Here is a 27073-nt window from a genome sequence, read left to right on the forward strand (position 1 = left end):
GCGGCGCATGCCAAATGGTATAAATCGAATCTGGTAAGCGCACATTGGCCACATTCAGTACGCTAAGCTGCCACGGTTAACAACGTCTCTTCGATTACGAGTGTTGCACAGAAAGTGAGAGTGTAAGCCAGAAAAAAAGTGCAGGCAAATAGAAAACAAGACAAAAGGAAAATATTTATCCTTGACTGACGCTCGCTTAAGAACGTGCGTTTGTGTGTGTGTGCGCTCGCGTGCTTGTTGTTAACTGTTAATTTCGTGGAGTGTCCTGTAAAATGCTGAAATTTATCGTAAGAATTGAAGTGAAAGTTTTTTTTAATTAAAAAACTAAAATTTTTAAAATTAAAAAAAAAATTTAAAATTTTTTATTTATTAAAAATTCTTTGAAATTTTTTTTTTGATAACAGAAAAAATTCTATCAATATTAGTATTTTTTTAATAAGAATTTTTTTTTTAAATTTTGGAAATAAAATTAATGAAAAATTAAAAAAAATAATTAAAAATAAAAAAATTATAATTAAATTCTTTGAAACTAAAAAAATCAATAAAAAATAGTAGTAATGTTAAAAAAATCAAGAATGTAAACATTTTATTATTCGAAAATGCTTTTGAAAACTAAGTTTTTAACTCGAAAACACAGAAAAAATCGTATCTATATTTGTTATTAATTTTCTTTTGTAAAATGTAGAACAGAAATAATATTATTTTATTATTCGAAAATAGTTAATAATTTTTTTTTGTTGAGTTAACAAAAATTGAAAAAAAAATATTGAAAACTATTTTGTTAACTCGAAACATACAAAAAAAATTATTAAAAATTTTATAATAATCTTACTAATTTTTTTTTTTGTAAAATATGGGAATTGTTAATATAAATTTTGAAAACTATTTTTTTAATTCGAAAATATAATTCTTGTTTGTAAAATATGGGAAAAAATAATAATATAAATATTCTATTATTGCTTTTGGAAACTATTTTTTCTTATTTTCGAAATCGAAATATCAAAAAAAAAATAATAATAAAGAAAAAAAATAAATAATAATATTAAAAAAAAATCAATAATGCAAACATTTTATTTTTCGAAAATGCTTTTGAAAACTATTTTTTTAATTTGAAAAGAAAAAAAAACATTATTTTTTTGTAAAATATGTTAATTTTTTATATAAATCTTGCAAATAAATATTAAAAAAAATTAAATTCAATAATGTACATATTTTTTATAAGAATTTTTATTTTAAATCTAAAAAAATTATTAAAATAATGGAAATAATTCATTATTTGAAAATGCTTTCAGATTTTTTTTTCGAAAACATGATTATTATTATTATTTTTTTGAAGAATTTAAAATTTAATATTTATTTTATTTTTTTTTAATTTTTTTTTTAATTTTTAAATTTTTTTTTAATTTATTAATTTTTTTTATTTAATTCTTTTTTTTATGAAAATTAAAAATTGCAACTTTCTAAAATGTTTACATTATTGAAATAATTAACATATTTTTTTTACTGTAAAATTCCAATAAAAGTATTTTTAAAAATTAATTTTTTTTTCTTAAAAAATTGTAACGCCAAAAATATAAAAACTGTATTCAAATATTTTCAATTCCCTTTGTTTACATATTTGCGATTCAAAATTATTAATCAAAAACTCAAATACTCATTTCCCTCCCACTTGTTGCTCACATACTTACGATAAAACTCCCTTACAGTTACTTTGTTTTGCTTGTTTGCTAACCTTGGCAACAGCTTTAAAAATACACGATTTCGAGCATCACGAGTACGAGCACCATAAGGAACCTGAAGAATCGGAACACCATCATGAGGTGGAGCACAAACATGCTACTTCACATCAAAGTGTTAAATTCCATCATTACCATCCGGTACCGGTCTATATCAAGGACAAACACTTGCTCAAGAATCCCATCGAAATTGGCGGTACCAAGCAGAAATTGAAAATTTTACATCCCGAAACTGAGCACAGCCACAATCACGGTTTGGTCTTGGAAGAAGAGAGCGAGTCGCATATCCATGGGCATGGACATCACGAAATCGAACATCATGAACCACATCTGGAGCACTACGAACACTATCATCACGAATAAGTGTTGTGAACAACAAGCCAGGAGAAGATAAAAAGAGACGGAGTGAGAGAAACGAGTTGAGCTGAAAAAGAAAAACTGAAAGTCGCGGTCGTTTGCCTTTAGTGATGTAAAATTGGTAGCTTGACTTTGCTTTCCATAGCGGTGCTGCCAAATTCTTTGTTAAATGTTGTGGTTTGAAACTTTTTTATACAACGGTCACACTCGTTGCAAATGGAGCGCAACATTCACTAATTATTTTAGAAAAATGAACTTGTATTTTTAATTGTGTATATAGTTAAAATAGAAGATTGAGCCTTCGAATGCTCGTCAATTGTAAATTAAATAAAAATGAGTGTTTCATAAGAAAAAAAAAAATATTGGTTTATGGGGACTCAGTGTGCTACGGCTATCCCCCGTTTAGTGCCCGTTAGGATGTCAAGGATTAGATAAGTTGTCATCTAGGTCATCCTCAGGAAACGTGCTGTTTCAATGGAGTCGCACCGTAAGGAGAAGGGTGTCGGATATGTAGGGTTAACAGGGCAAAGCAAAGAGCAAAGACGTTGTATGCTCGACATATGTTATATATGATTTGTCAGTGTCGATTCTGAATAGTTTAGCTACAGTATCCGGAGCGAAGCTGCGCAAGGGTCACTTTCAATTCTCGCGGCAACTCGAGCTCGTCGTCTGCAATGGGTGGTAGTTTAACTCCAAGTACGCCATTCACTGAGAGGTGGTCGGTGAAGGTTTTAGTGACTCCATTGTGCAGGGCGGGCAGTGCATGTCTGAAGTTTTGTTTGCGTTCGAACTCTGGTCGGCGTATTGTTTTATATCGTCGACGTAGTTGAGAAACTCTTGATGCTCTTAGGAGGCGATTCCGTTACTGTTGGGATGATTTCTACAAAAGCACCCCAAAGCATCTGCTTGGAGAGTATTTCATTATAATCCTTAACTTGGAGGTGGCATCCCGTTGTAGTCCGGAGTACAGTGTTCTGACATGTCTGTAGCTTCCTAGTCTCCGTATCACTGCATCCAGGCAACCATATTGGTACGGCGCACATTGGGATATCTGTGGTCGAAATTCAAAAATTTCATGTTGTCTGATTTGAATGAAAATTTCACAGTTTGTTACCAACTGTCTATACATTATTTTCCCAAAGTATTAGGATTCTATCTGCATTAGTTTTTTGTCCAGAAATGCCCAAAGTTGGTGAATTTAGAGAGCATCAAAATTAGCAAAAAATTTACTCAAAAGTCAAATTATTGATACAATAAAACAACTATTGAAATTCAACTTCGTTATTATTTTTCATTTATAATATGTATCAAAGAAAAAATTTGCATCAAAATCCATTGAAAAAAATAATGCATAAAAAATTTTGTGGAACAACATAATTTGGACGTCAAAATTTCAATGTTCTTCAAATTCAAAGTGGTGCATCTTTTTAGCGCTGTCTACCGCTGTCGACATACATATACCGAATTAAAGCCCGAAGTCTCAGCTAAACGATAATGCTGTTAACTGTTAATTTCGTGGAGTGTCCTGTAAAATGCTGAAATTTATCGTAAGAATTGAAGTGAAAGTTTTCTTTTTAAATAAAAAACTAAAATTTTTAAAATTAAAAAAAAATTAAAATTTTTTATTAATTAAAAATTCTTTGAAATTTTTTTTTCGATAACAGAAAAAATTCTGTCAATATTAGTATTTTTTTTTTAATATGAATTTTTTTTATAAATTTTGGAAATAAAATTAATGAAAATTTAAAAAAAATAATAAAAAATAAAAAAATTATATTAAAAATAAAAAAATTATTTTAAAAATATTATAATTAAATTCTTTGAAACTAAAAAAATCAATAAAAAATAGTAATAATGTTAAAAAATCAAGAATGTAAACATTTTATTATTCGAAAATGGTTTTGAAAACTAAGTTTTTAACTCGAAAATACACAAAAAAATTTTATCTATATTTGCTATTAATTTTCTTTTGTAAAATATAGAACAGAAATAATAATATTTTATTATTCGAAAATAGTTAATAATTTTTTTTGTTGAGTTAACAAAAATTGAAAAAAAAATATTGAAAACTATTTTGTTAACTCGAAAACACAAAAAAAAATTATTAAAAATTTTATAATAAACTTACTAATTTTTTTTTTGTAAAATATGGGAATTGTTAATAATTATTAATTGTTAATTCGAAAATATAATTCTTATTTGCAAAATATGGGAAAAAATAATAATGTAAATCTTCTATTATTGCTTTTGGAAACTATTTTTTTTATTTTTGAAATCGAAATATCAAAAAAAAATAATAAGAAAGAAAAAAATAAATAATAATATTAAAAAAAATCAATAATGTAAACATTTTATTTTACGAAAATGCTTTTGAAAACAATTTTTTTTTTTAATTTGAAAAGAAAAAAAACATTATTTTTTTGTAAAATATGTTAACTTTTTATATAAATTTTGGAAAAAAATTAAAAAAAAATTTAATAATGTATATATTTTTTATATGAATTTTTTATTACAAATCTAAAAAAATTATTAAAATAATGGAAATAATTCATTATTTGAAAATGCTTTCAGATTTTTTTTTCGAAAACATGATTATTATTATTATTTTTTTGAAGAATTTAAAATTTAATATTTATTTTATTTTTTTTTAATTTTTTTTTTAATTTTTATTTTTTTTTTAATTTATTAATTTTTTTTATTTAATTCTTTTTTTTATGAAAATTAAAAATTGTAACTTTCTAAAATGTTTGCATTATTGAAATAATTAACATAATTTTTTTTACTGTAAAATTCCAATAAAAATATTTTTCAAATTTAATTTTTTTTCTTAAAAAATTGTAACGCCGAAAATATTATATTATTGTATTAAAATATTTTCAATTCCCTTTGTTTACATATTTGTGATTCAAAATTATTAATCAAAAACTCAGATACTCATTTCCCTGCGATTTGTTGCCCACATACTTACGTTAAAACTCCCTTACAGTTACTTTGTTTTGCTTGTTTGCTAACCTTGGCAACAGCTTTGAAAATACACGATTTCGAGCATCACGAGTACGAGCACCATAAGGAACCTGAAGAATCGGAACACCATCATGAGGTGGAGCACAAACATGCCACTTCACATCAAAGTGTTAAATTCCATCATTACCATCCGGTACCGGTCTATATCAAGGACAAACACTTGCTCAAGAATCCCATCGAAATTGGCGGTACCAAGCAGAAATTGAAAATTTTACATCCCGAAACTGAGCACAGCCACAATCACGGTTTGGTCTTGGAAGAAGAGAGCGAGTCGCATATCCATGGGCATGGACATCACGAAATCGAACATCATGAACCACATCTGGAGCACTACGAACACTATCATCACGAATAAGTGTTGTGAACAACAAGCCAGGAGAAGATAAAAAGAGACGGAGTGAGAGAAACGAGTTGAGCTGAAAAAGAAAAACTGAAAGTCGCGGTCGTTTGCCTTTAGTGATGTAAAATTGGTAGCTTGACTTTGCTTTCCATAGCGGTGCTGCCAAATTCTTTGTTAAATGTTGTGGTTTGAAACTTTTTTATACAACGGTCACACTCGTTGCAAATGGAGCGCAACATTCACTAATTATTTTAGAAAAATGAACTTGTATTTTTAATTGTGTATATAGTTAAAATAGAAGATTGAGCCTTCGAATGCTCGTCAATTGTAAATTAAATAAAAATGAGTGTTTCATAAGAAAAAAAAAAATATTGGTTTATGGGGACTCAGTGTGCTACGGCTATCCCCCGTTTAGTGCCCGTTAGGATGTCAAGGATTAGATAAGTTGTCATCTAGGTCATCCTCAGGAAACGTGCTGTTTCAATGGAGTCGCACCGTAAGGAGAAGGGTGTCGGATATGTAGGGTTAACAGGGCAAAGCAAAGAGCAAAGACGTTGTATGCTCGACATATGTTATATATGATTTGTCAGTGTCGATTCTGAATAGTTTAGCTACAGTATCCGGAGCGAAGCTGCGCAAGGGTCACTTTCAATTCTCGCGGCAACTCGAGCTCGTCGTCTGCAATGGGTGGTAGTTTAACTCCAAGTACGCCATTCACTGAGAGGTGGTCGGTGAAGGTTTTAGTGACTCCATTGTGCAGGGCGGGCAGTGCATGTCTGAAGTTTTGTTTGCGTTCGAACTCTGGTCGGCGTATTGTTTTATATCGTCGACGTAGTTGAGAAACTCTTGATGCTCTTAGGAGGCGATTCCGTTACTGTTGGGATGATTTCTACAAAAGCACCCCAAAGCATCTGCTTGGAGAGTATTTCATTATAATCCTTAACTTGGAGGTGGCATCCCGTTGTAGTCCGGAGTACAGTGTTCTGACATGTCTGTAGCTTCCTAGTCTCCGTATCACTGCATCCAGGCAACCATATTGGTACGGCGCACATTGGGATATCTGTGGTCGAAATTCAAAAATTTCATGTTGTCTGATTTGAATGAAAATTTCACAGTTTGTTACCAACTGTCTATACATTATTTTCCCAAAGTATTAGGATTCTATCTGCATTAGTTTTTTGTCCAGAAATGCCCAAAGTTGGTGAATTTAGAGAGCATCAAAATTAGCAAAAAATTTACTCAAAAGTCAAATTATTGATACAATAAAACAACTATTGAAATTCAACTTCGTTATTATTTTTCATTTATAATATGTATCAAAGAAAAAATTTGCATCAAAATCCATTGAAAAAAATAATGCATAAAAAATTTTGTGGAACAACATAATTTGGACGTCAAAATTTCAATGTTCTTCAAATTCAAAGTGGTGCATCTTTTTAGCGCTGTCTACCGCTGTCGACATACATATACCGAATTAAAGCCCGAAGTCTCAGCTAAACGATAAAAAAAAATTCAGCTGCCCCAAATTGCCCCCCTTGAAAAAAACATTGTCAGAATGTCACGAAGATGTACAAAATTTGCTAAAAGAGACTTAATAAAAGAGAATTTAGTTGTATGGGAGGTGGGCGTAAAAGTGGGCGGATATTATTGAAATTTAACACCAACATATATAATGTCATAAAAATGCTATGTACCAAAAATCAGTGCTGTAGGTCAAAAATTAAGTTTCAGCTTATATGGGAGGTGGGCGTAAAATAAAATTTTTTAAAAAAATTTTTTCATTTTTTTCTTGATTGGAATCCAAAACAATGATGTACCAAATGTCATTGTCCTACGACAACTCCTTATATTTTTAGCCGCAGTATGCACTAGCAGAAACCAATGTGCGGCGTAGGACCAGTCGGCCGATTGCCTTGTAAGTTGCCCACAACGTTTCTTTGAACTTCCCCATGTGCTGTGGTCTAGCGACAGGGGATTTCGTTGTGGCTCTGTACTTTGGCCATAATAGCGGTCGTGTGAGGGACACAGGCTTTGGAATGTCACACATAAAGTCTTAGAATTATGAACAGTCAGCAATATTGAGGTCAAGTATGTACTCCTCCTTCCAGTTAGTGAATATGGTCACTGTGGATTCAGTGGGTTAAAGTGTTAGGTTCGAGAAAGCGATAAAGGTCGAAGAGATAGCGGTTTACATTTCCATTCCATTCTTCGACGTCACAATCACATGAGGTAGCAGAAAATTACTCTTGTGGTTGAGGGAGTTTCGAGTTCTAGAAGTTAGACTGCAACATAGAGAGGACAATAACCTGCGGAACCCCCTGTTTACATCTATGACGCTTCGAGTCTCATGAAGAATGTTCAACATTCTTTCTTTTAGAAATCATGATTAACACGATATGAGATCCGTACCTCTAGAGATTAAACCTCGTACGGAAATAAATAGGTCAATCAGCAGGCTTATGTATCACTTGAAGCTCATATTATTCTTTTCAAACCTCAAATGAGAACGTACTAAACATGGTGTTTATATATACTCGCAGTTAATACTTTTTATTTCTAAAAAATTTGTTTGTAATTAAATATTTCAGAGGCTATTACAACTTTTCGAGCATCTCAATTAAGATTATCGGCCAAGTTTGTAGGCAGTGTTACACAATCAAACTTTCCAGTTACCGGTAATTTTTTCTTTACCAGCCACTTATCGCTGGCCTCATCGTAAACCTCGACAGTATCGTCCCACTGTGCGGGGCCAATCACACCACCAAATGCCCACAATTGATCACCTATTGAGGCGGCGCAGATATATCTACGTGCGACATTCAACGAAGCTATCTGTAATGAAATGTTTGATGTTTGAAAAAATTATCGAAAATCTGTATATATCACATAGGACCCAACCTTAGTCCATTTGTCTTGCTTTGGATCATAACGTTCGACGGTTTTTAAATCTCTGAAACCTCCACTCATTGCGTAAATAAGGTCTTGATGCACAGTCACCTGAAATTGATTTTTTTTGCATTTTTCTGTTATTTTGGAAAGATTCTAAAAAATTGGGACTATAACGAAAGAAATATGTCCGCTAGGTGTCGCTATATTCACAAATAGTGTAAAATCATATGAACGATATGTCTTAGTGCTTACTTCTAAAGTATAACAAATAAATATTGCATGAATTACGCCTAAATTTTCAAAATATAATCGGCGTTCAGTCAAAATATCACTCTTTAGCCGATTTCATACTTACTGCTGGACTTTCACGTGCTTCGGCCATTGGATTACAATTATACCATCTATTTGTGGAGACATTATAAACGTCTACTCTGTTTAACATGCGTAAATCCTTACCACCTATTAAGTATATATCAGCATTCAAGATGGCAACACCAGCTGCAGCGCGCGGTGTAGGCGTGCCAGATTTATACTCCCAACGCCCTGTTGACGTACTGTAACTGTAATATATCATAATATTAGAACACTACCAGCTTCTGCGGTCTACCAGAAGTCTTACCATTCCACACTAGTCAAGGAATTATCCGCCTTACCACCAAAAACATATATAGAATTATTCACCACTGCAACACAAGCGGCAGTACGCTTATCTTGCAACGACGGCATCGTTGAAAATGTTTTTGTTAGCAAATTGTAGCTGAGCACAGCTTTGCTTACGCCATCCCTGCTGCGTCCGCCGATGAAGTAGAGACTATTCCCCATAAACGCTGTGCTAAAATAATATCTTTTAATTTCCAAGCGCGTAGCTTTTACCCATTCCACTTTAGCCTGATTGTAAATCAAGATGTCCTTATAACCTAACCAATCCTTAGAAATTAATGTGTTCGTTAATAAATATATTTGCAGATATATATATCTACTTACTTCGCCCCAATTCTGTACCGCGACCCATGAAGGCAGTTCGCCACGTTTCTTAAGCGATTCAGTTGCTAAACCTTCACAACCGGGTAATGGTTTGATTTGCTGTCTTAGGAAGTCGTTGTCGAATTCGGTAAGTGTAAGCGAACCGATCAAATCGGGCAGGTACTGCTGACGCTCAGTGGCATTGTACTCGTACCAGCCTTTGGTGGCCAAAAATATATACGCTTGGGTAACCACATTGACGTCTAGTTCTTTTAAAATGAATTTCCATTGTGTCATGTTGAGATCAAATATTTCGCCGTTTCGATTAACCTGAAAGTTGATTTTTATGTGAAACACATGGGTAACTCGGAACTATATAAATAGTTCAGAGACGCTACTGAACTCACAAAAAGTAGTCGCTTTTAATGGTTCTAAGATTATCTACCATATGAACTTAATGAGGATGGGAGAGGAATGTACTGTGAGGTCTGCCAATGTTTTAACAGGACAGCAGTAGCCTTGACATTAACCCGCCAGCCATTTGTACAGGGTTTCACTCCCACAAGCTCAGGCAACGGAATATGTTGATCACCAAACCAGGATTCAACCAAATCCAAAAAAGCTTTAGTCCTGAAATTATAGTCCGAGTCGAACCGTAGGTCAAAGGAACGTTAAAAGTTTTGTCAAGCCGGGAAGGCCGCAGGTCTTTTAGCGTTACCCAGAACGCACCGCGCCGAAGTGATTGCCTTACATGCCACAGAGAGTTCCCGCAGAAATTTCAACTCACCTCCTTAAAATTCTTCACAATATAAGCGAGTAAGCGCGTTTCAAATTTTTCGTACACCAATTCCGCTGCCAATGGTATCAGCTTGCGCACTAAGAAATCACTTATATGATCCATCATATAATTCACACAAATATCAACCACTTCGTATAAACGTAACAGCATAGCGCCTTTGGCCATACGCTCCGCATTACCAGCTGTAATATCTGTCTGTCCGTTGTAGCAGTAGACCACCAATTCTTCGAAAGTATCACTATCCATTTTCGTAACCGTTAGCGAGTTGCAATCGTCTTCGGTTTGGTCGAAGAGTTCGAGAAAATATGGGCTTGCCGCTGCGAGAATTAGGCGATGTGCTGTAAACCTATTAAAACGGTATATTATCTTACATATGTATATCTGAGTTGAGCATTACAACAACACTTCAACAAAACATACTTATATGTCGTGTAAGGAAACTCGAATAAAATATCCGTGAACTTCTGTTCGTTGTAGAGTTTATAAACACTTTGCATGACCTCCCAATTATGACGGACATCATTGCGTACATTGCCGGGTTTCGGTAGTCCAGATACGCTAAGCGACATTTTACTGTAAGAAATAACAATAAAAACAAAATTAACAAATCCCACTTCTTCTCTGGTGGCACTGCAATGTACTGACTCGGCGCCACAGCGGAAAATCTATTTTATACTTGTAGCTTTAGCGAAACGAGTGCATGCAACCGCATTTGCAAAGTTCTATTTTAAAATTTTCGCATGGAAAATTTATAATATATATTGTTATCAAATAAAATGAAAGAGATATGCTGTGTATAAATACTACATATCAACATAATTGTGGTTTGTGTATAAGCAACCTGGGAACTTTATGGTTGTATTTGATAATACGAAAAAAAAGTGCGGAAGTTCGAACGCTTCCAACTGATATTTTTTACTAAAGCGAACATATTTTCTCAAAGACTGATATCAACTAAACGATAGAATTTTGTTATTGTGAACCTTAAAACCGGCACAGAAATTATAAAAAGAAAAAAGTAACTGATGATCCAAGTAGGAATACTTTTACCAATAGCCTCTTTCGACAGATCGATTCAGAATCAGTATTGTTTAACATTTTATCATAGAAAGACTTGCGCCTGAACAACGTTTACAAATCGTTCAAAATTATTACAAAAATTCACCTTCTCTAAAGAATGTATTTCGCGCTTGACTCAACTAATGGTCAACATAATCGTCCTACTCAGCGTACTATTCGCTACACGATCACTCATCTTCAGAACCAGCATTCATTATTGGATAATATTCGACCGAATAGAGCGAGTCCAGCAAGCAGTGAAGAAAATATAGCAGCCGCAGCTGAGAGTGTACACGAAGACCGTGGTGAGTCGACTCGGCACCGTTCGCAGCAACTCGTACTGACGTATGGAATGACTTGGCGCATTTTACGTCCATATCTTAAATTGAAAACGATTGCACAAAAACTGAAGCGGCTCGGCGTTCCCAAGCGACAACGCTTCGCTCTATGTATCTTCCAAGTTCCAAAAGGTTCCGACGTTTTGAGCCAAATTTTGTTCATCGACGAGGTCCATTTCTGGCTCAATGCGTATGTCAACAAGCAAAATTGCCGCATTAAAGACGAAGAGCAACCTAGAGAGATTCAAGAGCTGTTATTTATTACAGAAAAAAATACGGTTTGGTATGGTCTGTGGGCCGGCGGTATCGTCGTACCATATTTTTTAAAAAATTATGCCGGTGAGAACGTAATCGTCAATAGCCATGATAACCGACTATTTGTTGCCTGAAATTGAAGCTCGTGATCTCGGCAACATTTGGTTTCAACAAGACGGCGCCTCTTCCCACACTTCGCAGCAATCAATGGATATAGTGAGAGAACACTTCTGTGAGCAGACAAATTTACGTTTCGGACCGTTCGATTGGCCACCAAGATCGTGTGATATCACATCGTTAGACTTTTTCCTGTAGGGATATGTAAAGTCTAAAGTCTAAGCGGACAATACTGCTTTGATTCAGTCCTAGGAGCAAAAGATCACGTGTGTCATTCTCCAGTTACCAACCGATATGCTCGAAAGAGCCATCGAAAATTGAACTCAACAGATGGACCATCTGAGACGTAGCCGCGGCCAACATTTAAAAGAGATAATTTTCAAAAAATACATGCCAAAGAATATGCTTTCGAATGATAATAAACTATTCTCATTAAATTTGAAGTTTTCTTTCAAAAAGTGGGGAGCCTCGAATTGGATCATCCTTTATATGCTAAAAACCTTTCATCACGTTCAAAATACTTCATCCTCTCATCGTTTTAAATGCTCTTCTCTTCGAGTAAGTCTTAAAAGGTCTGAAATCAAAAGTTAGGAACACTAGTCCTCTTTATAGTTTACTTTTAGGCGCTCAGTTACGAAATTTGGACATTTTAAATGGTTTATTATATAAATAAATACAAAACGGTATATATATATAGGTAATAGTATTCACTATAATTTAAACACAATTAAATACCGTTATTATTTTATTATAAACATATACTTAAGCTAACATTGCACTCGAAAATTGGCATATATTTTAAAAAGTAATACGTAATTTGTAGAAATGTCTTTGCATAACTGCAGGCGCGCATACAATAGTGCCATAGAAACAGTTATATTAACAGAAAACATAAATCAATAAATAAACGAAAAACTAAAATTAATTGCATGCATTAAAAATCAAGCCTGGAGCGTTAATTTTTCGGCGGCGGACGTAGCGCCAAGTTCGCCTCAATATCTTTTACGGCCGCGTTACGCAGCGCCTTCTTATTTACATTGGGATATGGTAAGCCACCGCCGCGCTTGCCACGCTTACTGTTGCTACCGCTAGGCAAGCGACTAACGGCATACTTGTGTCCGCTATGCTGTGGCTCACGTTCCCGTTCTCTTTCGCGTTCGCGTTCTCGTTCACGTTCCGCTTTGTATGTGTGCTGATAGCCGTAGCCTTCGGGATTATTGTTGAATTTCGGACTGTAGCTGTCGTATTCTAGTCCCTTCTGTGAGGCGCTCAATGCCGCGTAGGCAGGTTTAGCATGCGCCTCAACCCAACTGGCGCTGGTCTCTTCATATTTGTGCGGCAGTGGTTCCTTCTTCAGCACGTACTGGTAGGGATTCATGACGGGGTAGCCATCTTCTGACACCTGCGCGCTAGACCCAGCGCTTGTGTCTTTTTCATCGGATGTGTCTGTTTGTGCACTAGGTTCGGCAAAGTAGCCGGAGTAACCTTTATAATCGACGCTTAATTCGCCACTGCTAGCTTTTAGTTTGCGATACTCGGCAGCTGCTGCGCCAGCGCCAGCCGTGGATAGGGTGCGTGATTTTTCCGGCTTGAATGGCAGAGAGTTAATATCGTGATAGATTTCCGAGTTAAAGTAAAGCTTATTTGGCTTGTTTGTGACACTCGCGCTCAACGAAGTTGGACGCTCATCGGGCTCTTGCGTCGTGACTACATGCGAAAGATCAAAGTCCTCGATATGCTTCAGCGCTGCGCTATGATCGAAATGGTCGTAGGTACCTTTAAGTGGCAACGTATATGGTTTCGAAATGGTTTTCACGGTGGCCGTTTGCAGTGGTGCGCGTGTCTTGATCTTGTAAACGAATTCAACATTTGGCGCCAGCGCCTCGCCGACCTCATGCGCCTGATGTGCGCCGGCTTGTGCGCGATAAGCAGTCTCGGCTTCGGATTGATAGCGTTGTGTAGACTTGAGCTGATGTTTGGGCGCGTGGTGGCGTGAACTGGAGTAGCCGGAAATGCTGCCATGCGTGGACGTACGGTGCGATGATCCAGTTGCTGACGCTGATGACGGATTGCCACTTTCACTGCCACTCGTATACACAGCATTGTGCGCAGGTGTAGCACCGGAATGTTTCGGACGTGTTGTTGTCGATGTAATATGCTTCTCTTCGATTGGCACAGTTACCATTTTGTAATATGTTTTCGGCTCTTGCGGCGAAGTGACGATCTTGCCTTCGGCTTCCAGCTCTTTCATGTATTTCATCACCGATTTTTCGATTTGCTTCATTATCTCCGCTTTGGGTATTTCCGTTGATGCGGAGCCGCGCAGCTCTTCTGGCTCGGGCTCTGCTGGTGCAACACTGGCGCCTTGATAGGCAGGTTGAAAGAGATATTTTGTGCGGTAGTGACGATCGACGCCATCACCGTCAGCGACACCACTACCAACGCCTGCACCTGCCTCCAGACTGGCTTCGTAGGCACTGCTGTCATCATAAACCTCGTAAGAGCGCGTTACCGGGTCTCGATTGTAAGCAGACGCTACCTGCTGCGGCACGCCGTCATTGGCACTTCCCACACCAATTGCTTGACCACGTTCCGTTTGCGCCTCCAGTGGTTGTTGCTGACTTTCCGCTTGCTGTTGCGCCTGTTGGGCTTGTTGGATTTGCGCCTGCAATTGTGCATGCATTTGCGCCTCCAAAAGTGACTGGTGATTATTATCCAAATGCTGTGGCGTTTGTTGTTGCAACTGTTGTTGTTGTAATTGTTGTTGTTGTGCTGCGGTATGGTAGTACTCAAATTTGATATTGCTCGGCGGTGGAGCATTCCTCTCGTCCGCCGATTCGTCGTTAGTCTGTGCTGGTGGTGTCTTCGGTCCAGCTTGCAGCGCATCTTCAGTGGACAGTATGCGTATGGGTTCGCGTAAACGTGTGCCATAACGTTGCATCTTCATTGCATTAGCTACATATTCCTCAGCAGTTTCGGCATCTTCCAATGAACCTGACTCGTAAGGACGTGATGCACTTAACGTGCTCGTGTACTTGGCTGTGATCTGTGTGTGCACCGGTTCGCTCTCCGGACGTATAAGATTCATTTCCAAATTGCCATAAGGATATTCTAAGGAACAGAAATATAATTTAACAGACCACACAATTATAACATCTCAGCTTTCTTTGTACTTACCGTCTCCATCTCTAGCATAAGCGCCACTACGTCTTTGTGGATTCTTATCTACATGGCTAGCGGCAAGAGCTAGTTGATCAGCAGCTGCTTCTGACTTTTCTGTGGCAGCTTCGATGGTCTCTTTGGCATTTCCTAATGCGGGTCTGCGACGACTGTAACGTGCATTGCTTTGTGATTCGGCTGAGTGAAATAGAGCTAAGAGCTTTGAAAGAAAAACAATTCAGATTAATAACTTTATAAATTTATAAAATGCTATGGAAATTGTGGAATAAGTGATGTGGAATGACTTAGGTTGTTAAGCTCGGAAGTAGTAAGAAAAATGTATCATTTGATATGAAGAAACCCTCAGCCGAAAACCATCGTATTTCGGTAAGCATTATTCGATGAAAATTGTTGCCAAAGACAAGAAGAGCTTAGAGTATTCTGGTTGTATCCCAAGCAATCATTTCAAAATGTATTGGGTATCATAGGAATTGAAGCCAAGGACTTTGAAAGAAATGCGCTTCAAACGCTGTGAAACGAAGTCGGTTTTGCGGCGGATTGTAACTGGTGTTGAGAAATGGACTCTTTACGATAACCTCCAACGCGAAAAAGCATTTGGGAGACCTGGCTAACCAGCCAAACCAACGGCAAAGCCAAATATCCATGACAACAATTTAATGATCTTTATTTGATGATATTAGAACGGCATGCTAGCTTTTTATCGGCTTCAAATTGAAGCGAGTGATTGTCGAAAAACGTCCGGAATTTGCGAGCCGCCATGCCAACGCTCGACCTTCTGTTGCAAGACTAGTTAAGAACTATTTGAACAAAAGCAGTATTGAGCTTTTATCCGTCGTACCCACTTCATCGCCCAGATCCTCTAACTTCTGTTCCGGCCGATGCAGAAGGACCTGACTGGAATTCGTTTCACATCAAAATAAAGTATCAAAAATCGGCGCATTTCTTTTGCAATGGCATCCACAAATTGCCAGAAACAAAATGTTACGGGATGTCACGTCATAGATAGATCTCTAATAGTTTAATAGAGACCTGATATCTAATTTTATACTTTTTCCAGTCCCTTGAACTGGAAGCTTCTATATATTTAAGCCGAATTCTAGACAGGCTGGACATAAGCGGTGGGCGTGTAACTACAGCTTGTACTACTTGTAAGTGCTTCCTGGTGATCTAACCGACCTTTTAAGGATTAATTCAAGTTTATCACAAGCTGTGATCGCTGATCAAAGAAAACCGATCGTATTCCTAGGAAGTAATTTAATATAATTACAGTTGTAACAATCAATTAAATTTATTAAAGGTCAATTTCTTTCATAGCATAAATTTGAGTCTTAACCATTTGATAGTATATAATGAATTTCTTAACGACTTGATCGAGTGAGTAATGGCGAAACGAGTCGATTTAGCGATATCCGTCTCTTTGCCAGAATATATTCGAACAAGTCTCTCAGTTTTTGAGATATCGTTCTCAAATTTTGCAAACGTTCTTTTCTTATCAAGAAGCAGCTCAATTGTCGGAACCGGCAACTGTCATTCGACTGATCGTTCAGATCGAACTTCTATAACCTATAGCTGCCATACAAACTGACCGCTCAAACTCAGGTCCTTGAATGGAAACCTCCTTTATTTGTCAAGATATCTTCAAAAAATTTGGCATGGATTATTATCCAAAGTATTGCTACAATCTCTGAATATATTGTTAAGATCGAACAACTATAGCTTACAGCTGCCATACAAACGGACCGCTCAAACTCAAGTCCTTGTATAGGAAACTTTTTTAATTTACAAGATATCTTCACGAAATTCGGCACAGATAATTTTCCAAGGCATCGTTATAATCTTCGAGCATACCGTTTAGATTGAAGAACTATAGCATATAGCTGCCATACAAACTGACCGCTCAAACTCAGGTCCTTGTATGGAAAACTTTTTTAATTTACAAGATATCTTCACGAAATTTGGCGCAGATAATTTTCTAAGACATCGTTGTAATCTCCCATCATATAGTTCAGATTGCACTGGTGTAGCATATAGCTGCCATACAAACGGACCGCTCAAACTCAAGTCCTTGCGGGAAACCTCCTTTATTTGTCAAGGTATCTTCAAGAAATTTGGCATAGATTATTATCCAAAGTATTGCTACAATCTCTGAATATATTGTTAAGATCGAACAACTATAGCTTATAGCTGCCATACAAACGGACCGCTCAAACTCAAGTCCTTGTATGGAAAACTTTTTTAATTTACAAGATATCTTCACGAAATTCGGCACAGATAATTTTCCAAGGCATCGTTATAATCTCCGAGCATTCTGTTCAGATTGAAGAACGATAGCATATAGCTGCCATACAAACTGACCGATCAAAAGCAGATTAACGGTTATAGCACTGATCGATCTTTGTAGATTTAGCTTAGGACTGTAAGAGTGTTCACTGATCGTTGCAAAGTCTCTCATTATGATAAAGTGTTTCGGTGGGTTTTCTGACTTCTTTTCCGTTCAGTAATCGCTGACGAAAATTTTTGTGGCACTAATTAATTCAGAAATTATCGCGTATAAGTGATGTTATATGCAAGGATTATCAATAAAAAACTTGTCTGCCTCACGAGTATCTGCTCACGACTTACTTCCTGTGAATTAAAAATAATAATTATTTCCTCCTCAAACCAAAGCAGGAACAAAACATCCTGCAACAAGCGCACTGCTGCCAAAACCAGTACGAAACGCAGCTAGTTTTTGAGCTCATCAATGCAACAACAGTTGCGTGCAACAAGTTTCATTGTTGCAACATACGCCAAATATAGGCATAAGCTCAAAACGATTCCGCTAAGTTCAAATGGTTTATGCCACGCAATAAAAAAAAAATGCATTTGTGTATGTATATATGTATGTCTATGTATGTATGTTGCAGCCACACGCCCCAGACGTGCGTGCCACAATGTTATTGACTTGTTGCGGTGTGTTTATCTTCCAATGATTTATCAAAACGGCCATTAACGGTAATTACGCAGTAGAAACGTGCAACAGTTGCAAGTAGCACGCAGCAAAAGTGGTTGGCAATATTGGCAATACAACAACAATTATACAAATAGCGGAGAGAATATTAATAGAAATCGAAAATCAAATAAAATTGCAGCTACTGCACACACACATACATATACATACATATGTATGTGTATACTAATAACAAATGCTGCAAAAGTTGGCAAGCGCTTGCTGCGCTGCGCAGCGCGCATCATACTTTCGCTTTCTTTTTTGGCATCGCACATGCAACAGTGCAAGGCGCAGGCGCATGCGCGTACGTAATCTGATGTTACAAGCGCAGCGCCGTTCATTCACTTCGCTTAAGTGGCAAGCACCAGCGTTGATATCAGCTGGCAATTTAGTGCAAGTTTTTACAAGCTTTTTTAAGTTAACAATCTATGTTAATTCAATAGTTGATAATTTCAAATTAACTTTTTTTACATACTTAAAAGCATACATACATATGTATGTTTTTGTTTTCGTATTTTTATTATTTTAAATATAAGTACAATTATTTCAAAAAATCTTAAAATAAAAATCAAAAATCCCATTTTTTCTAGTTAAAAATTAATTATTTTCTATTTCCCTATATATTTTTATGATATATATTTTTTTCAAATTAGAAATTTACTGAAAAAATTTCTTTCTGTCTTTTTCAGTATTTCAAATTTAAGGTTAATAAGTAAAAGAAAAAACTTCTCAAAATGCAAATTTTTTCAATTTAATTGTGGTTTTTTTAATTCATTTTTTTAAATTAAAATTAAATTTTTTTTAAATAATTAAAATTTTAAAATAAAATTATTTTTTTGAATTAATTAAATAATTTTTATTTTAATTTTAATAAAATATTTTTAGTATAATAAAAAATTTCAATTAAAATAAAAAAATTAAAAATATTTAATTAAAATTAAAAAAATTAAAATAAAATAATATTTTTACTAAAAATTTTTAATTAATTTTAAAAAATTATTTTTAATTTTAATTTGTGTAAAATGTAATTAAATATTTTTTATTGATTAAAAAAATATGTTTATTTAAAATTTTTTTAATTTAAAATTCTAATTAAAAATTTTCATAAATTTAAAAAAAAAAATTAAAATTTGAAAATAAAAAAATTAATTAATTGTGTTTATTTAAAATTTTTTTAATTTAAAATTCTAATTAAAAATTTTAATAAATTAAAAAAAAAATTTTTTTAATTGAAAATAAAAAATTTTAAAAGTTTTCATATATGTACATACATACATATGCATATATTTTTTTTATAATTTATTTTTATTTTTTTTTATATTAAAAAAAATAACATTTACTTTAAAGTCATGAAGGAAAAATATTTCATAATTCAAAATATTCAAAACTTGTATTTATTGAGTAAGCAATTTTTGTGAAAATTAGTTAATAATCTATTTTTAATTTTTTTTTATTATATTAAATTTTTTTTATTTAAAATGAGGAAAGAAAAATATTTTTATTTTCAAAATTTTCACATCGTTATTTTAAATATATTAAAAAAATAACATTTAATTAAAAGTCATGAAGGAAAAATATTTCATAATGCAAAACTTTCAAAACTTGTAATTATTGAATAAGCAATTTTTTTTGAAAATTAGTTTAATAATCTATTTTTAATTCTTTGTTAGTATATTAAATTTTTCTTATTTAAAATGAGGAAAGAAAAATATTTTTATTTTCAAAATTTTCAAAAGTTTTTAATAAAAAGAATTTATTATGAAATTTAAAATCAAAAAGCACAAAATATTGGAAAAAATATTGATATATATGTATGTATGTATATTATAAAATATACCGCTGAAAAATTTATTCATCAAAAATTTTCTTTTAAAAAAATTAAAAATTAAAAAAAAAAATTAATTGGAAACTAAAACTATTTTCATTTACTTTTTCAAAAGATTTTTAGTTAAAAGTTTAAAAGGAAAAGAAATAAAAATTAAATTCAAGATTTTTATATATTTGAAATTTTTTTTTGAAACTTAAAATTGAAAAAAAAATTTAGTTCAAAATTTTATTTATTTGAACTTTTTTTTGAAACTTAAAAAAAAAATAATTTAATTCAAATTTAAAAAAATATGTTATCAACTTTAAAAAACAAAAATATTGACAATTTTGTCTGATAATAAAAAAAATTTTAATTCGATTAATGAAACCAAAATTAGAAGAGAGAATAAATGAAAATTTTTAAAATTATTTTTATGACAAAAATAATCCAATTTTATGTTTTTTCTCAAATAATTTTTTTTTAAATTCAAAATAGATAAATAAATTTTTTAAAAAATTATTAAAAAAATTTGGAAATTTTTTCTGTATATATGTATATTTTTTGAAATTTTTGAAATTGATTTTTTTTTGAAATTTTCTCATTTTTTGCACTCTTTTGCTGCATTGCTTTTCTAAACATTCTTTCGTTTTCTGCTATTATCCTTCTTTAATCAGCGGCGTTTGCGTTGACTTCGCTGTTATAGTATAGTTTTTGGAAGCACTTTTTACCGAAATATTGCTTTTATATTTCAATACTTCTTGAACAACAATACTTTACAACAAATTAACACTGTTCAACAAAATTTGAATGAAAAATTTCTTTTCTCCAATTTCACCAAATTTCGTGCCAACAAAAACCACAAACTCAACACCAGCACCACTTATACAACACATTTCCACTGTCACTAATAATATATATTCATATCCCAGCGGACTGGACTAACAGCTGCTGCTGCCACATATGCTCTACTTTTTACTTACAACCAACAGCGTTATTAAATAATATTTCATATTTTGCGCGCACATTTTTACGATTTCACGGTCTAACGGTACAAAATGATTTGGTGTCGATGTCGACCCGTCCATTGGCTTTTATATGAAAATGTTTCGCCGCTCGTCGTGTGTGCGCCCACATTCGACGGCGTGAGGCGGGCTGGCGTCCGATTGGCTGCTTGTTGTATCGTGGCTGCGGAGCGCATGCTTAGCTGGTCATTTGGCAGCTTTTCAAGCGTTGTAGAGTTGCTTGGCAGGACTGACGGCTTGAACGGCTTGATAGAGCTGCATGTATGTACATGCAATAAAGTCAGCAAGTTAGATAAATAGACGTTTTCGTAATGAGTAATGAAAAGCAGGAGGCAGAAAAAAACCAATAACTTGGCTGTGATCGTTTATGAAAAAGTAGGCTGCAAAATCGAAATGAAAGAAATGTAATGTTACATTGTTACGAACAAATATGTCGGTTTGATTTGAACTTGTGCATTGGCGTCAAATAGTGCGCTACCAAGGCGAATGTCAAGTTGGTAAGGTCAAGTGCTCACTTTGGATATTAGAATAAGCTGCCCTCAGCGGAGCCAAGGAGATAAACGTAAAAAATTGCAGGCTTCATAAAGCTTCTTTAGGGGTTATAACTATATAACGTTATATTATAATTTGGTATTTTACGTTAACTCATTCCTTTATTGTGCGTTCTTGAGCTGTTACTACGAACGAACGATGACATACGCTCTTAATTGCGTGAGTTAGAATTATCGAAAGTCGATTAAAATTTTCTGCACTATTGGAATTCCTGTGGCTGCAATATTATTCTGATTATAATTCAACGCTTTATTTATTTTATTTATAAAACTACAATACATACATATAAATCATTTCAACTCGCACAGAGTTCAATGTATTTTTTCGCCGTGGCGCTTGTCAACACTATTTGCCAATCGCTTGTTGCAATATGTCAAATTTTAACAAACATTAATCAAATATTGTTAAATAATGTCACTTACTTTGCGAAAGTTATCTTTTTTTTTTGTATTTTATTGAAAATAAGTATTCCGCAAGCATATCGCTCTCCTTTAAATGACGCCACCGCCACTACATAACGGTTATGCGTGCTGCACTTACCTGGTGATTTGCATGCCTAAAGCTGTGGCCGCTGTCAGCAATATTAAGCGCTTGAACGTCAGTGTCATGGCAACGGTCATCACGCTCATGACAGCCGATAAACGTCAAATGCCGTAGCATGCGGGGTTACATTTCTTTGTGCACTTAGTCAACGCAATGTTGATTTTGCCTTTGATGTTGTTCGATTTGAAATTTGTAATTTGGCGAAATGTTTTATATTGACTTCGGCTGATTTACGAGGTGTTTTTACGTGACTTTTCACTGAGGAAAGGTGTTCAATATTTTTTGGCAAATATTTTGATTTGTGGAAAATTTATGTCTAATGCATATATATTTGTACTACTAAATAATAAAATGAAATAATTTCAGGCCCACAAGGCTTGTTCGTACTGTAGGGCTTAGAGCAAATTTTTACTCGGAGATTCGAAAAACTTTATATTACATTGGTATATATGGGGCTAAGGGACGTATTGAACCGATTGATTTTTCAATTATATATCTCATCGATTGATCAATATTTTCGGTAAAGAGTCAACTATAGTTACTAATAATTATAAATGCCTGCATTTAGGCGCAGTTCGAATTATCATAAATAATTAAATAATTTTTTTAAAGCCCTTTAATTCGGATCTGAATTAAGTATTAATATAAAATGAATTTAAAAATATTAAAATCTTGAACAAAGTGAAACTAATCCTACTTATTTTGCCTACAATTAGGCGAAATTCGAGTTTCAAAAAAGTCCTCTAGTTCGAATCTGAATTAAATGGTGCTAATAAAAATTAAATTAAAAAAAACTTCGAATTTTGAGGTTAAGTTCAACTAATTATAATAATATTGCCTGCATTTAGGCGCAACTGGATTTGTGATAAACAAGATTAACCGATTAAGCTAAAAAGTTCTTTAGTTCGGATCTAAATTGAAAGGTGATGAAAAAAAATTAATTAAAAAATTCATATTCTGAGTCTAAGTAAAACTAATAATTAGTATTGCCTACATTTAGGCGCAATTTGTATTCCGACAAATAATAATTAAACTAAAAATTGTTTTTAGAAGATTCACCACTTTCGGACCTCAATTAAAAGATATAAAAAAACTGAACTAATAATTATTGCCTACATTTAGGCTCAATTGAAGTTTCTAAAAAGTTCTTTAGTTTGAGTATAAATTTTAAGGTGATAGAAAAAATAAATTAAAAAAACCTAAATTAAAATTTTTGAGGCTGAGGGGAACTAAAAATAATAATAATACTGCCTACATTTAGGCACAATTTTTGTTCCGTTAAATAATAGTAAAACTAATAATTGTTTCCAAAAGACTCCTCTCCTTCGGATCTTAATTAAAAGCTATTAAAAAAAAAACTTAAAATTAAAGGCAAAGTTTAACTGATAATTATTGCCTACATTTAGGCGCAATTTGAATGCTGATAAATAATTATACTAACAAAAAATTCTAATGCAAAAAAATTAATAATATTTAATAGTTTGGCTGAATAAAAAAAAATTGAATTGCCTACATTTAGGCGCAATTTGAAGTCTGATAAATAATTATACTAACAAAACATTCTAATGCAAAAAAATTTAAATAAAAAACACCTTTAAAAATTATTTAATAGTTTGGCTGAATAAAAAAAATTTTAATTGCCTACATTTAGGCGCAATTTGAAGTCTGATAAATAATTATACTAACAAAACATTCTAATGCAAAAAAATTAAAATAAAAAATACTTTTAAAAAACATTTAATAGTTTGGCTGAATTTAAAAAATATTAATTGCCTACCTTTAGGCGCAATTTGAATTTAGTTTATAATTATGCTAAAAATTGCTTTAAAGCAAAATTCTAAAAATACATACATATGTACACATAAATAGTATATGTTGTTGTGTAATGCTGATATGTATGTATGTAAAAACAAAAAAAAAATATACAATTTTTTCTTTGGAAAATAAATAAATTATTTGTCTAAAAAAAATAAATTTCGCTGTGACAATAATTTCTTTAACAAATAAATTTCACACATTAAGCCTTAGCGCTTGGAAAAAATATTTTTCTTTTGATTGTTAACCTGATATCTTTGGCTGCAATCACAAGTCATTAGTCGTAAATAATCATTCCATATCCAGTTTCAACTCGTTTGACGCCCTGGCCGGTTGCTTTGCCACTTCCCCTTTGTAATGACACATTTCCGCGAAGGGCAAATGATAGCTGCAATATTTCCTCGATTTTCACGATCGTCAAGTTATTAACAAGCACTCAAACATAGATTCATATATACATACATACACATATACATACTTCAAAATTTGCTATACAGCTCTACATACGAGTACATACGTACAAAACCTAGTTTTTTAGCAATTGCGCGCTTATAGTATTTATGTAAGTGGAGCATGCCGCATGCCGCATGCCACTTGCCACATTTACCATACAACTCGCGCGTATAACACAATTTATGCAAATTTGTGCCGCAAAAAAAATCAAGAAAAATTGTTTTATAGAAAAAAAAAAACAACGCCAAGCGTAGCAAATTAGCCAGAAAAAGCGCATATTTTGCGTTGCTTTTTTTATTTCTATTATATATTCGCTTCTTGCTGATTTTAATCGCTCGCTTAATAACTGGCATCCTCATAAGTAATAATACCGTTGTTTTACAATTTTTCCTTTCTTTACATTCAATGCTGCATTGAGCAATACTTTTGCCATGGCACTTTCAGGTGCAACAACCTCTTTACCGGTGGCCGCTTTGCGCCAAAGTGCTATGGTGGTAAGTCCAGCGTTATATTTGTGTAATGACTGTTACGTGGTAACAATTGCAGTGAAACATACATATGTATGTATGTATATAAATATGCGCACATGTAATGGCAGCAAATGCAACTTTTTGTTTTTTTTTTTTTTCATGTTTTTTTTGGCTGCTTGCAACGAACAATATAAAGAATTGTGTTTGTAGCAGCGTTTGTGGCAATGTTTGAAGTACAACTGAGGCATATATAAACTTCGCTCTCATGGTCTGTGTTTCGGCTTGCTTTTGTGCTCTTGTAGCTGTCTATGACTGGATTATCCAACAAATTTTTTGCCTTTTTTCAAATTTCTTTTAGTTTTTATTTTTTTTTCTGCAATTTTTTCGCTTTTTACTTTTCCTTTTGGTTGCTTTTTTTGCTGCCATCTTCTCTTTGTTTTTGCCAAATGTATTATTGTTGTTGCTCTCATCACTACCTGTAATTAAATAATCTATGTTATGTATTTGTCGTAATTATTTTGACTTAATACGTCGTCGGAATGGACAGTCGCACGGCTTGGCGCCTTGACTCTGACTTTGGTGCATGATTGCTATTGGCTGCAAGCAAATCTCGCAATAACCTGAATGATTAAGATTGCGAGACCAGCTTTGCTATTGCACGTACATATTGCCGCTGTAATTAAAAGTGATCAAGCTATGTCCGTATGTTGAGGATGTGGCTCATATGGGCTGGTAAATTGAGCGAGTCTCACAAATTTCAAGTTTGTATATGTTTCAATTGCATTGTTTTTTTCTTGCTCAATTAATTGGTCACTGTTTTATCAGGAAATTTAAAAACAAACACCATCTGTTCAGCATTTGTTCTTTGACTTCTTTCTGTTAAAAATATGGTTCTAAGTCGCGGTGTCCAAGCATTCACAGGCCTTTTTAACTATCTCAATTAAAAATTAATTGTTGTTTGGTATTTAGTTGTATTTTCGTACAGAGTCACAAACTCGAGTTTAAGGTTCAGTGTTTACTGAAAATGCCAAAGCGTTCTTTTTTTAAGAAACTCTGAGTTCCATTACATATAATTTTCAATAAAAATACAGTTAGTATCGCACAATTTTTCTTCAGACAAATTTACTTTATTTCTCTTATCATTTAGTCTCAATCTAAAATTTGGGTTTCATAAACTCGAGTTTAAGGTTTGCTGTTTACTAAAAACGTAAAGTAATCGCTTTAAGTGCTTAGAACCTTTGAATTGAACTTTATTCATAGTAATGGGTTTGACTGAAGTGTTTAAGAAACTTTGAACTCTATAAGATATTGTTTTGGAGACAAATAGAGTTAGTGCCGAAATATTTGTGTCGGACAAACTTATGTCTAAACTCTATTTATATTTTAATTTAACCTCAATCTGAAATTGGAGTTTCATAAACTCGAGTTTCAGGTTTGGTGTTTACTAAAAACGTAAAGTAATCGCTTTAAGTGCTTAGAAGCTTTAACTAGAACTTTATTCATAATAATGGGTTTAACTGCAGTGTTTAAGAAACTCTGAATTCTATAAGAAAGAGTTTTCGAGACAAACAGAGTTAGTGCTCCCATTTTGTGTCGGAAAAATTTAAGCTTAAACTCTATTTCTCATTTCATTTGACCTCAATCTGAAATTGGGGTTTCATAAACTCGAGTTTAAGGGTTGGTGCTTACTGAAAACAGTAAAGTATTCTCTTTGAGTGCCTAAAACCATTACGTTCAACAGCAACGCTGCCAACCAAACTTTTGATAAAAAGTGGTCGGCACAAAAAAAGTTTATATTCCTCTAAACACCGAAAAAGCAGTATTCAGAGATAATTTATATTGTAAATACCATACCTTACAGTAATGTTTAACATTACACACCAAAAAAAACTATAAACACAACTTTGAAACTCGATATCTTAGATTCATTCTCATTCTCATATACTTCACTGTCGCTGCTTTAGAATAACTTTTAGTTTCAGTCTTTATTTTCATTTTAGGCTCCCTGTCAGTTTCAGTAACCGTAACCATTTCAGTTTTGGGTACTTAAATTATGCTGTTTTAATCCCTGTATTAGGCTTAGAATCAAAACCGGTTTTAGTTTTACTAAGTTCTTCACTCTTGGTAACTCTTGGTCTTTACTCAATTACAGGATCATTTTCAGTTTTGGTCTCTCCCTTAATCTGCCTCTTTCTCTGTTTCCATTTCGCACTCTGCATTTTGTATCAGTCTCTAATCTTATATCTATTTACATATGTCTTAATTTCAATTTTAATCCCAGTTTATATAAACTCTCTTAATTTCTAAATCCAGCTCAATATTTTATATACAGTTGCATTATTTTTACTGCCTCATAACAATATAG

The 27073-nt window shown here is 33.6% G+C and overlaps 4 protein-coding genes across 4 annotated transcripts; 2 read left to right on the plus strand and 2 right to left on the minus strand.

Annotated features, from left to right (window-relative positions):
• Positions 1–34: 34 nt before the first annotated feature.
• LOC105232108 (histidine-rich glycoprotein) lies at positions 35–2453 on the plus strand. The gene is made up of 2 exons (XM_011213713.3): positions 35–287; positions 1707–2453. The coding sequence occupies exons 1-2, from the start codon at positions 273–275 to the stop codon at positions 2097–2099; spliced, it is 408 nt and encodes a 135-aa protein (XP_011212015.1). The 5' UTR covers positions 35–272; the 3' UTR covers positions 2100–2453.
• Positions 2454–3585: 1132 nt separating this feature from the next.
• Positions 3586–5826, plus strand: LOC125775334 (histidine-rich glycoprotein-like). Its single transcript, XM_049456305.1, has 2 exons — positions 3586–3640; positions 5080–5826. The coding sequence occupies exons 1-2, from the start codon at positions 3626–3628 to the stop codon at positions 5470–5472; spliced, it is 408 nt and encodes a 135-aa protein (XP_049312262.1). The 5' UTR covers positions 3586–3625; the 3' UTR covers positions 5473–5826.
• Positions 5827–7980: 2154 nt separating this feature from the next.
• LOC105232109 (kelch-like protein 5) lies at positions 7981–10744 on the minus strand. The gene is made up of 7 exons (XM_011213714.4): positions 10529–10744; positions 10097–10454; positions 9331–9639; positions 8966–9273; positions 8702–8906; positions 8356–8454; positions 7981–8289 (listed from the first exon to the last, which is right to left on the minus strand). The coding sequence occupies exons 1-7, from the start codon at positions 10675–10677 to the stop codon at positions 8071–8073; spliced, it is 1647 nt and encodes a 548-aa protein (XP_011212016.2). The 5' UTR covers positions 10678–10744; the 3' UTR covers positions 7981–8070.
• A 1764-nt stretch (positions 10745–12508) lies between these two features.
• On the minus strand, positions 12509–20962 carry LOC105232110 (uncharacterized). The gene is made up of 3 exons (XM_011213716.3): positions 20834–20962; positions 15055–15256; positions 12509–14988 (listed from the first exon to the last, which is right to left on the minus strand). The coding sequence occupies exons 1-3, from the start codon at positions 20936–20938 to the stop codon at positions 12833–12835; spliced, it is 2463 nt and encodes an 820-aa protein (XP_011212018.3). The 5' UTR covers positions 20939–20962; the 3' UTR covers positions 12509–12832.
• Positions 20963–27073: the final 6111 nt, after the last annotated feature.

The sequence above is a fragment of the Bactrocera dorsalis genome, chromosome 4, assembly GCF_023373825.1.
Source record: "Bactrocera dorsalis isolate Fly_Bdor chromosome 4, ASM2337382v1, whole genome shotgun sequence".
NCBI lineage: Eukaryota > Metazoa > Arthropoda > Insecta > Diptera > Tephritidae > Bactrocera > Bactrocera dorsalis.